At 48.5% G+C, this 12,386-nt stretch overlaps 1 protein-coding gene across 4 annotated transcripts in view; it reads right to left on the bottom strand.

Moving 5' to 3' along the window:
• Positions 1–2,510, bottom strand: part of GLIS1 (GLIS family zinc finger 1) — a 178,305-nt gene extending 175,795 nt beyond the window's left edge. The window contains exons 1-2 of one of the 4 annotated variants that reach the window (XM_074545769.1): positions 2,351–2,510; positions 1,349–1,732 (exon numbers count right to left, since the gene is read on the bottom strand). In XM_074545769.1, the coding sequence (XP_074401870.1) occupies positions 1,349–1,691 (343 nt within the window). In that variant the 5' untranslated portion in view covers positions 1,692–1,732; positions 2,351–2,510. The other 3 variants (XM_074545772.1, XM_074545771.1, XM_074545770.1) reach the window with 3 other exon arrangements.
• Between the last annotated feature and the right edge of the window lie 9,876 nt (positions 2,511–12,386).

Genomic DNA, 12,386 nt, shown 5'->3' with positions numbered 1-12,386 from the left:
TGTAGCTCTCCCTTTATTACTATGTGAATCCTCCTTCTCCCCCCTCCAAACAGGAGCCTGTGTAACAGACCTTCATTTCACTCCTGCCAAACATTAACAACCTCTTTTTTTTTTTTTTTTTTAAATCAGGAGAGAAGAATTGCAGCATTAACAAACAGAAAAATAAAAAAGGTAATTTATAACCTGCTGCTCCACTCTGTCTGTATTCAGTGGTGATGAACAAACACATCCTCGAGGCTGCAGGACAGACCTAGCACAGATCGAGGTGTTCATTAACATAACTCCGTGGCAGTGAAAGGTGCCATCACCCTAGGTAACAAGCTCACAAAAGAAAATGTCACTACTCCAAGGGCACGCAGCCTACTTTTGATTTTCAGAAGAATGGACAGAACTGGAAAAAATCCCAGTGAGAACAATCTTACAGCGACAAGATAACTGCACTTACATATCTAAAATAAAGAATGTGAATAGACTGATAAGAAAAGAAAAAAGGGAATTACCTTTTAACTTTACAGAAAACATTATCTTAATGTTAATCACCTTAGGTGTACCTATGTCTCTGCAAGCGACTTTGTAGCGTAAAGAAATGCTCCAATTCTCTCTGAGCCCATCCAGGGACAGAGGGATTATTTTAAAACTGAATTTTGATTAACGAATTTCAGCTGAGTTAACCAGTTCTAGCTGAAAAGTGTAATGAACAGATTTTTAGTAAGCAACTCCTAACCCTACTTCAGTGCCACTTTCTTTAACGATGGAGAGCTGAAAATCAGGCATTTGCTAACTAGCAGAATTTGACCTTTCGGGCACCAGGAGCTCCCAAGTCTGAGGATTCACCGCCTGAATCCAGCATTTGAAACACCTCCGTGAAATACAAACTATAAAATCCAAGCAACCGTGGTGAAACTGCTGAATAAGAACCAGGCATTTATTGTCAGCCAGGCACGCTCACAAACAAACACCCCACACGAACTCTCTGGCGCAGGACAGACCAGCCCAGCCTTCAACACCAAGCCCAAAACCACCTTTGAGAAGTGACTGCATGAGCAGCACCGGCTTACAACAACTAAATAAGATGCTGGTCTCAAGATTTTTTTAAATACTATTTTTTAAATACTATTGAGAGACACTCAGCTTCACGCTGGAAAAGTACAGTCTGGTTCATCCTGTCCCACCAAGGTGCTCAGGAAAAAAAAAGTTTTAAAGCTTAAGTTAAATAAACAAGTTAGGAAATACACTAAAGACCAGAAAGGGAGGAGGGAGGGGGAAAAAAAGCTTGTTACGTTTTTATTTGTGTAGTGAATAGGCTTTTGGTGATGGCAGTGTTTAGTTCATGCATTTTCAAACTCACCCTTCACGCTTTGATGTTTCTGCTGCTGGAAATAATCTTTCGAGCCTCTAGCGCATCGCAGCTCCTGCGCCCTGGGCAGAATCGGAATCCTCTCAAATATGCTGGGTCGTTTGGGGATGAAATCTAGCAGAGGTGCTGACATCTCAGGGGGGCTCTGCTGAGGCTCCGTGTGGTCACCGCCGTTACTGACAGACACTTTAAAGGACATCTGAGGATTCAAGTGAGCTTTACCAGCGCCGGGACGAGCCACCCGCGGCAGATCCTTCTGAGACGCTCCCTGGCATTTGTCGCTCACCTCGACGCGGGCGCTGCCTTTCTGAGCCGCGGCGAGCTCACAGTGCATGTCCGCTTGCGGCTGCTGCTGCCCGGGCCCCCGCCGCTCTCCTGCACCGAGGGCACACGGGCTGTCAGCGCGGGCGGACCCGCCGCCGCAGCCCCCGCCTCAGCCCGGTGCCCTCCGTGCCGCCGCCTCCCGCCTCAGCCCCGCGCTGCCAACGGCCGGTAACCGCCGCGCGTGAGGCGGCGCAGCCCGCAAAGCTCACCCCGCAAAGCTCACCCCGCAAAGCTCACGCCGCAGCCCGCCGCCCTCACGCCGCGGTCCCCGCCCGCTGTCTCACACACACCGGCCGGACGGGGGAAGACTCGGGGCGCTCGGACCCCGGCGGCGGCTCGTCCGTGAGAGACGGGGCGGCCGATGCCGCGCGTCGGCTTCGCTCCCTCTCTAGGCAACACTGCCGGGCTGCTCGTAGCCGCTCCCGGGAAGGCGAGCGCGGCCGGGAGGGGCGGGGAGGGGACCCGGCACACGGGCGGGTTGTTTGGCGGCCGGTGCCTTTCAGCTGAGGCATCCGAACAGCGGCCGCCCCGGCAACCACGGACGCGGTGGCAAAGCGGGTTCGCCACCGCCGGGCTGGCCGCGGCCCCCGAGTCACCGGTCCCCGAGGGAAGGAGGGAGGGGGGAGAGCCCGGCCGGGCGCGGTGACAGCCGCGCCCCCGCGCTCCTACCTGGGAGGGGCCGCCGGGGGGACGCGCTGCCCGCCGGCTCCCGCCGCCGCGCCGGGCGCACGGGCTCAGCCCCACTCCCCCGCCGCAGGGCCGGCTGCCAGAGCGCAGGCGGCCCGGGCCATTACCCTGGCGCGGCGGCGGGGCCAGCCGGGGCGGGCAGGGGGAGGGCTGTGCCGCCGGGGCCGCCCCTCGGGGTTTGGCAGCGGGGTACGCCCGCGGGCCCGGTCCGGCTGCGCGTCAAGGAACGCGGCGGATAGCCCGTACTTGCGGGGGCTAGTGGGCCAAGGTCAGCCTGACAATAGGCGTGCCCTGGGTCTGCACCTTCCTGGTGCCCGCCCGGTGCGGAGAGTCCCTGCAGTTGCCCACTTGCCTCCCGAGCGGTCCGTGATTTTCCCTCCCGCGGCCCCGCTGCCATGGGCCCGGGCCCTTTCCCTTTGCCCGCGGTCGTCGAGGATCCTTGTGCCTGTCCCCAGGCAGTGTGCTCAGGCGTGCGGCTGCCCCGGCACTGCACATCCACAAGGCAAGCTGCCACTGAACTGCTGGCAGTGCCCTATAAACAGCTAGTGTGCGAAAGCCACAGCCACTGCAGCATGTCACAGCGGAGCAGCAGGAGAGAGCACAGCCTTGCCAAGGACAGGGACTGGGAAGCAGGAGATGTGTTGGAGGTGGGTACAACCTGGCCAAGACATTTCTCTGGTGATACAGTTCCAGCCGCATTCAGCGCTTCAGTCTATGGATGTGCCTCATTCCCTGCCTGCCCCACAGGTGCAGGAGCTGGCCCGTGCCCACAGAGATAATTAAGCTAGCTCAGAGCAAGCACCACAGCATAGTGACATTTGCACTGGCTCCTCCTGGGCCAGCTTGGGTCTGGAAGCAATCTGGTTGGGTTTATTAGCTTGGGCCTGATTCCAAGCAAACGCAGGCTGAGCCATGATGTGCAGCTTTGCACCAGAGAGCTGTACTAGCCCACACTTTCCTGGCTCAGGGATGTCTGCACCCTCCTGCCCTGCATGCTGCTGTCAGCACAGGTGCAGCACAGCAGGTCTGTAACACACCAGGACAGCTTGAAGATAGGAGAGACACAGAGTCAGCCCTGATTTACGTGGGTGTAAATCAGACAGACATCTGGCTGGAAATCCTGCTTGTTCACAGCAAACCTAAAGGAGAGGCTTGGGAGATCTAGCACAAGGAGGAGGGACAGCTACTGAACTGGCATCTTGCTACACCCCTCCTGAGGAGAGTCCTGCAGCGAGACAAGAGATCTTCATCTTCTTGTAGCACAGATGCTGCACAGAGTGCCTCACTCACAGTTTTATCCAACCCTTAATAACGCCTGCCACGCTGCAGTGTACAGAGTACAGGAATGGTCAGGACAGCGGGGCATGACTTTTTCTTGGCAAATGCTATGAATGTTGTGGATTTAGTGGGAGGGAAGCAACTCTCAATAAAAGATACAAGATCTTGAGATAGAACAAGTAGTTCTGGGAGAAGCAGTACTAATGACTCTCATTTGCAATGCCTCTCCTCATTCCTGCCTAGCGTGGATGACCTGGGGTCTATCAAGCAGGGAACTTGCCAGCCTTTCCCCTCAATAATCGCAGTAATAGGGTCTTTTTCTTCTGTAAAACCACATCTTAAATTGTCAGAAGTTAATAGCTTTCTGTCAAATGTGGTTGAAAATTGGTAAATGCTCTCTGAATATCTTAGTGGGAACAAGAAACTACAAAAAAGGAAAAAATCCCCACCTTACCCCTATGGGAAACAAAACTGAATATCAACTAGCTGGCACAAATACTGAATTGGAAGGTAACATCCTAGGGATTTATGAAAAAAAGTAAAAATTTTCAGTGTACATTATCACACCACCTCTTAGTGCTCTGCTAACCTATGCCACCATCCCCCAGTCCCGTCCATCCACGGGGCCCTCAGGACCAAGCTGTTCTTTTGCTTTGATTTGGAAATGCTGAAGGCACCTGGCAGTACCACCACAAGCAGTAATTATTTAAGACAAAAATACACCACGGCAACAGCCTAAACCTCAGTTGACATGAAGAAGCAGTAAAATTTACAGAGGGAAATATTATTCCAGAACACAGTGTAACCAGAGAAATCCCACCGCTTCCAGTGCAGGAAATAAATAGCATTTAGGTGGATCCTGAATGTGGGCTCATCTTGTGCAAATTATTACAGCTATATTGATACATGCTGCCCAAATATCTGGAGGGAGTTTCCTAGAAAACAGGGAGTTTTGGATATATTATGTACCTTCCTGGAGGGATTTTCTTTTGTGGTTAGGGATTTTTCCCACAGCAAGCAGGGAGAAGCTCGTTAACCCTCATCACTGCATTGTGTACCTGAGGTCGTGTGTGTCCTGCTCTGAACCGCTGCTGCTTTTTTATCAGCAATACCCAGAACTTTCTGCAGAATACCGGCAGGTGCCGCCAGTGGCTCAGCAATCGCCCAGGGCTGGGCTGTTCCACGGGCAGGAGCGGGCACGGAGCTCCTGTTGCCGCTCCATGTGCTGGGCACCCTCTGCAAGCCAGGAAAGGTTCAACTGAAGCACATCACAGCGCCAAGCTCCAACAGCACAGAGGGTAAAGGCCCTTCACGCCGAGATGGATTTCTCCGTGGCAGATCGTGTCACAGAAATACAGACCTCACAGCCCAAGCTGCAGGTCTCCCCGTATTCCTCCCACAGGAAACGAGGCCCCGTGGACTCAAACCTGCACTCACAGTGCTGTTTCCTCAGGTTCCAGTAAGGCATTTGGCAGCTGCCCTGTCTGTGGTGGGACTGTGCAGCTGGGGATGCCCAGCCCTGGCCCTGAGTGAGGGAAACAGGTGGTGCATGGACATTCAGAGCTGGATGTGACTGATAAAAACTTGACTCCTAGAGCTGTTGAAAAGCAACGACTTGGTCACTCTGGTGAGTCCACAGACGTGGAGGAACAAGTGTTGGGAGAAAAAAATGCTCCTTGAATAACTGTACTCTAATGCAAGAGTTAAGTAGTCCCTTTTCCTACTGAATCAGAAGACACTTCATGTTTTGGTTCTGGAACAAAGGTCAGGCAAGTGCAGTCGTGGCTGCTGAGACTGCTCCATGCCCTGGGTCACCACGACTTTCCTGCATGCACGAGCTGTACAGCACACTCTGATTCACCCAATGTTGTCACCACATCCACGAGCTAGATGGGTGTCTCCCTTCTTGTGTCCTTGGGAAAACCAGTCACTGGCCTCTCTCCCTCTACAGCAATAGTCTGCCCTTAGGAAAGTGGGGGAAGATTTCACTGTATTGGCCTTCTTGTTCAACATTCCTGGTTACCAAGGGCTGTGGTTGTTGGTCATGGCATGGCCACAGTTAGGCCACTTTGCTCTTCTCTCTATTAATGATGTCACCATCAGCAAAGCAAATCTTTCAGCTGAGGCCATCTTCAGTCCCTCAAGCTAGTCCCTCAAGCTGCTTCATTGAATCACATATGAAAGGTGGGGTTTCAGTTTGGTATAAAAAACATCCAGAGGAATGAAACTGCTTGCCTGAATATCCTCTCTCTTGGTCAAGTGAGTAGGACACAGGTGCCGAGTAATTAGAGACTTGCCCATCTGCCCATTCACTCCTAGCTGGTGACCAAAGAGAAAACAGGTAGTAGTCTAAGGCTAGTTTGGGCCAGAGTGAAATTGTACCAGTAAGGAGAAGTTGTTTTAAAAAGTTTGATATGTTTTCCCTACTGACATCAGGCATGAACAGATCATTGCCATGACAGTGTTTTCAGGGCCTGCATTGCCATGACAGTGTTTTCAGGTGCTTTTGCAGATGCCCAACAACCTCCTTGCTCTGAACTGTCCCCTGTGCTCACAGCTGCACAGGCAGACACAGTTTCTGCCTGGAGAGCTGGATACACAGGACAGTGAGAGATTATCTGTAACAGGAGGTGGGAAAGGACACTGCATGAAGGAGACTCCAGTTCACCAAACGCAGCCTTCAAAGCTCTTTACCTTGGTCAGGAAGGGACGGCTGTAACCAGCCACCGCCACAAACCGGCTCTTGGAGGAACTGAAACCTCCCGCTGCCCCAGCAGCTCTGTGGGAGGAGAGGAATGAGGCAGAACCGATACAGTTAAGGTGAGCTGCACACTGCAAACAAGCAGAGGTGAAGTATTAATCTGTAGTTCACATATTGAAGTCATCTCTTCCAGCAGGCAACACAATGAGATTTTAAAAGGACACAGTTGAAATTGTGAGAGCTTTGTGTAACTGCTGCAGTGCAGACAGAGGTGGGAGGTGTTACCATAAGCATTCTCTTAATACTGGGCAAAACAAGCTCTCTGGTGGGGAGAATAACAAACTTTATTACAAATAACCTGGTTGCAAAGGAACTGTCAATTTACGCACAGCAGTTTATTTACAGAGGTGTGCCAAGTCCAGACTTGTTTTTGCTTTAATTTACTGCACCACAGATAGTAAAAAAGAAACAACCAAACAAAAACTGAGCCAAAGGGATTGTCTCTGTGAGTATGCTCGTTTCTTAGAGATTGCCCATATCCCTTTAAGGCAGCACAAAGCCCTTTTTTATAGTGGTTTGAAAATGACCTCCTAAATTAAGGCAGCAGGGTCAAACTGACCACACATTATCTAGTGATGGACTCAACTATTGCCTCATAACTTACAGATTTGTTTATAGTTCTTGCAGTTAGAAAAAAGAAATTCCTCAGATCATGCTGACTTATCTTTTAAACACAAATTTCTACAATAGCATGTTTTGGGAAAATCACATGGTAATCTTGAATCCACCTTTGTCTTGCAGAAACTGCAAGAAATAGCCATCATCTCCAAAAGCCACTGTAACACTACAGATCCCTCCTGCCTCTCCAGTTAATTGGCAGATCATTCCTGGGAATTTTGGGGAAAATGCCTCTAAAGAAGGGTCCAAGCAGGATGTGGTTGTTTACACCTGCAGTTTTTTCCTCAAACATTCATCTGTATTTTTTCTCTGCATCAATCCATAAATAGATGTCTCTCACATCATGTATGCACAACACAGGTAGTAAAATAAACTTCAGTCATAAACAAGCAAATAAAACCCCCTCAGAACAGAACAACTTAAGGATGTTCAGCTTGTAAAATCCAGTACTTGGCACTGGGATGTGCCAGGACTAGAATTGCTGGTACAAGCTTGACTCATGCCTACTCCAAATGAGTTACAGAACTGGAGTTATAACATGAGCCCCAGTTATTTTGCCTAGGGTTCCATATATTCAACGCACTGAAGAGAGTGATTGCTGAATGAGCAACTAGTCACTCTTCATTGGCACGGTGTCTGGGCCACACAGGGAATGTCTTTACTGAACACCAGCCAAGCCCTGTGCAGAATATAGAATTATTCATTTACTCCAGGGCGTTTCTTTGGCGTCCATCACTGCAGCAGCCTACTGATTTGGACACCAACATTTCATTATCATCACTGGAGGTGAGGGAGGGCGGGGTCAGGCTAAACCCCATTTCACAACAGGGGCCCAGAAGCCAAAATCTTCGGTTTGAGTGCCAAACTTGTGACAAAGATCGACTGCTTCCCTCACCCTTTGTTCCAGGTTATTTAGCATTTCCCATCATTGTCTATGGTAAAACTCATTTCCAGTTCCATTGGTCAAATTCAACCCTTGGTGTCCCAAAGAGAACATGCAGAATCTGGGAGACTTGCAAAGTGGCCATCTGTGAAGAGCTGAAGGGCTGTAGAGGATCTCTATGCAAAGCACAAAAAAGACAAACCCGTATTTCCCTGGCAGTTTTCAGCTTGCACTAATTACAAGAGTGGACTTCTCTTCCAAAAACACATTGTGGTTGCTGATAAAGTTTTCCCAGAACTGATTGCAAGTGTGTGCAAAGACAAAAACCCCTCAGTACCCAACTTTGAGATGCAACCATGCTCAACCCAAAACTTTTACCACCCCTGACAAGGTTCACAGCCTGTACCTGCTCTGAGCAGTGACCTCTGGCAGTGAGCAGACAGGAAACCCAGTGCCTTACAGAGCTACTGCCCCATCTCCTGCTCCTCAGAGCTTGCCCTGGAGATGGGCAGAGTCTGTCTCTTGAGCTGAAACTTCAAACACCAGTAAGCCCACAACTAGAATTTGTTTAGCAAGAGTAGAGAATGATGCTTACACATAACCCTCAACAATATTTGACTCACAGGTGGTTCTATATTTTCATTCCTAATTCCTGCAAAATTCCTCCAGGGCTCTTGTCATACCTTTTCAGACAAGATGCAGTTACATACAGCAGCCTACCCCAGCCCTGTGTTTTAGGAGTCAGATTTAAAAGTGGAGTTATTCAAGAAGTGAAAGGCAAAGCCTGTCATTTTTTGTGCAGGGGTAGAGAGGAACTCAGAGTACACTCAGCACTGGTTCCTTTGATGATTGCATGAGTACATATATGTGGCTTAGACCAGAGTTTTCTCTGCAATACTTACTGTAGGAACTGAAAAGAAACTGAAGCAGAAATTCCTGTGCCAACACCGTTTATTGGATGAATCAGCTTGCATATCCAACAGGGAACTATTCCCACTTGAATTTGTGCTTTGTTCTCATGGCAGGCTCCAGAGACCCCTTGTTCATCTGTCTCCTGACTGACTAGCTCTACTGTAGTCCCAAGAGTTTTTTAAGGACAGAAAGGTGATATCTTCTCTAGGTTATTTTTTTGTTTTCTGAAATCTGAGCATGGTGCAGGCTTTGCTCCGTCAGACACAAGGAAGCTGCACTGTTTGTTTATTCTGTGCCATTTGTGGCCGATCTGCCAGATGCAAATCTCATGGTAGAGTCTGCAGCAAAGCAAAGCAACATTCTACATTCCCTTACAACACAAGAGCTTGGCAAACCACATTCCAGGCATGTCCACAGCACCCAAATGCATTTAACCCACACAGTGAACACAGTACTGGTGATGGAGAATATCAAAGACCACAGAGGGAGGAGGATGTGGGGACAGTGGGGAGGATTCTCAACTTGCAGTGTGGTGTCTGTGATGATTCCACACAGACTTCCACTGTTCTATTGCATCTTTGGTGAGAAGTGGTGATGGGAGTGGTGGGAACGTGGCTGCCATGGGTGTGTGAAGCCCTGCAGCTCCAACACACCTGCTTGAACAGGGAAAGCTGCCACCATTCATCCACAGGGAAAGGGGAGAGCACTGTATGTGGGAAGGCACTTCCACAGCCAGGGGTGCTCCTGAGGCCACCTCCATGCATTCCATCCCTCCCCCCAGCCCTCCCCAGGCACAGCACCCATCCCACGGGTGGCCACGGGCAGGGGCTGGGGGAGGCCTGGCAAGCACAGAGCCCAGCCTGCACCACTTGCCTGTGACTGAACAGGTACAGAACATCCATCAGCGGGAGCCCGGCCCTTCCCTGGCTGCCCTGGGAGCTGCAGGAGCAGGTGGGAGCTGGGAAATGGCTGCTGCAGGCCTCAGGACACCGAGCACGGCACACACAATGCAGCCTCTGTTCAAAGCACGCAGCAACAGAATCGAAACCACTTCATCTCAAGGGGCATTCAGGCCTGGAGCCGCGACTGGCACCGGGACAACTCTCCAGAGTGGCAGAGCTCCTGCTGAGGGAGCGAGTCCTGCCTGCCTCCCATGGATACAGCAGTGTGCAGGGGCTTCAAGGACCAGGGCCTCTGCATTTGTCCAGCCACAGTCTGTGTTGTAATCTTCGCTGCAGCGTTGTTCTTGCCTCTCTGCTGGGGCTCTTCTCCATTCTCTGCAGCACAGTCCTTCCTGTCTTCTCAGGGGCTCCTCTTGGGCTCTTGACCCACCCCTATTTATTTCAGTTACCTTCACAAGCTACAGCTGCTGCCCAACTAAGGACCCTGCAGCTGCAGCTCGTTTGGAGCATCTTGGACCCACACAGATCCCACAATACAACATATATTCAGGCCCCCACATTGACACACACAGATCTTACAATACAATATATATTCAGGCCCCCACAAGTCTGAATTTTCAAAGCTGTATCTCAGAAAATGAAGCAAGATCGGTTTTTTTCAGATTTATAACTGAATGCTCAGGAGCTTAAGCCTCTGTTTCATTACTCCACTGTAACAGGAACATGGATCTGAACCATCAATCACATACCTCTCCAGAGCTGCAGTGAATATTATTTCAGGTACTCTTGACTGCAGTTCTCTTGTGGGAGAGGCAGGTTGTTCACAAGTTTACCCGAATACTGTTTCACCTGTGCATGCAGCAGGCAATCCAGCAACAAGATGCAGCTCAGCTTTGAGATGATTAAACAGGCTTGAGGGATCCAGTTCAGTTGCAGCTACACAGAAACCAACTGTAAAAAGGCTTTATTTTTTTCCTCAGTACCCAGAGTGCAGAATTGAACTCAGGAGACTCTTCCCCTACCTCACAGAGGCTTCACAGACTGATTCTTATGTTAAGACAAAAGTCTACAAAAATACTTGAAATGCCACCACAGTTTGCCAGGGGAATAGAATTATTCCCAAAGCCAAAACCAGAATAAGATGTTATCAGTTACTCAACTTCAAAGGGCACCCAACATACACCTAATATTCTTGTACACTGTGATTCACAGGCATGAGATATTGTTAAAGATGCACTTTTAAGTTAAGGCTTAAAAAGAAAAAGCCTTCAGCTCTTTAAATATTGGAGCTGTTAAAGAAACCACAAAGCAATCAGCTTTTGAAAGCTTTTCTGTCATAGGGAGAATGCCATGAATCACACACTCATTAGCAGATATGTGCAAATCTCTGCTGCAACACAAGGACAGAGCTCAACCACTTTGCCATCCAAAAGTCATCTACATTTTAAGCTCGTTGTTCAGAACTGTAACACTTCATTAGAACTTGCAGTTTATGGCTGTGGGAGTGTTGCAGAAAATACCACAGCAATAAAAAAAATACTGCACCTGTTCAAAACTGTGAAAAATTTATTTGAAACTTTCATCTGCAGTATTTGGGTTACCAGTTACACCTGAGGTACCAGCTAAAGCATCAGGTGCACGTTGCAATGCCAAAAAATATGCAAAATAAATTATTTAATAAGTTAGGCAAGTCAAAAAGTTTCTACCTGTGGTAGAAATCAAGCATGGGGAAGATTTAGCTTAACCTTTAAACATTGTGAAAGGCTATCTATCATCTTACTGCATTTGCTATGGGCCACCTCAATGCAAAAAGAACACTATAATTCTAATTTCTCATTTAAATTTGGTAATTTTCATTACCAAATCTAACATCTGCAGTGTCTGCATTACAAAAAAATTACCTCTCTGTACTGAAGAAAGCAATATGCAGCTCTCACTGGAGATTCACGGGTTTCTCTTTTACCCAAACCTTACACCCTATTACTACACAGCCACATCACACCAACATAACCAACCCCATGGCCATCCTCAAATCTTGGGTCCTCTGTTAAAAAACAGAAAAACAACACAACAAAAACCATAGGATTAACAGCAATGAAGGAAAATTATAGTTTTGTTTCCTCTTACCAAACTAAATTCATTTGCAAGACCATTTAGCTTACTGTTCTCATCTTCACACATTTTCCAATATAGGTATCACAGTAACTGGAGTCTGTTTAAAAACTGAGTAGTTAATTTTCAAAATTTTTGATAAGTTTTCAGATAAAAAGCTTTTAAAAAATAGTGGTTTTCACCAGAATCTACCAATAATGTGTACCATTTTGAAAAATTTGGGTGTGCTGCAAACATCCTTCCTACCCCCTGAACAGAAAGCTGTTGATCTAAACTTGAATTCCCAGTATCATTACTTGGGAGTTTTGCTAAATGCATTACAGTATCCTGTAAGTTCCTGTATAGATCAGAACTTGGTTTGCTAAGTCACCTTAAAGATAAAATCTGAGCTGCTCCCTTTCCAGGCAGTATTTGTGTGCTAATAATGCCTTTCTGCACACCCATTTTACTCTGAAGGAACATTTCCAGCTTACAGAGGAGCAGCATGTTTTATTCCTGGGCACATCTGTTTCCTACACTTTAACTCCACTCTTGATCTAGAAGTGTTATCAA

This window comes from Zonotrichia albicollis, chromosome 8 (assembly GCF_047830755.1).
Source record: "Zonotrichia albicollis isolate bZonAlb1 chromosome 8, bZonAlb1.hap1, whole genome shotgun sequence".
Lineage (NCBI taxonomy): Eukaryota > Metazoa > Chordata > Aves > Passeriformes > Passerellidae > Zonotrichia > Zonotrichia albicollis.
Note: the sequence above shows the minus strand (reverse complement) of the source record. Positions and strands in the feature narration are given on the sequence as shown.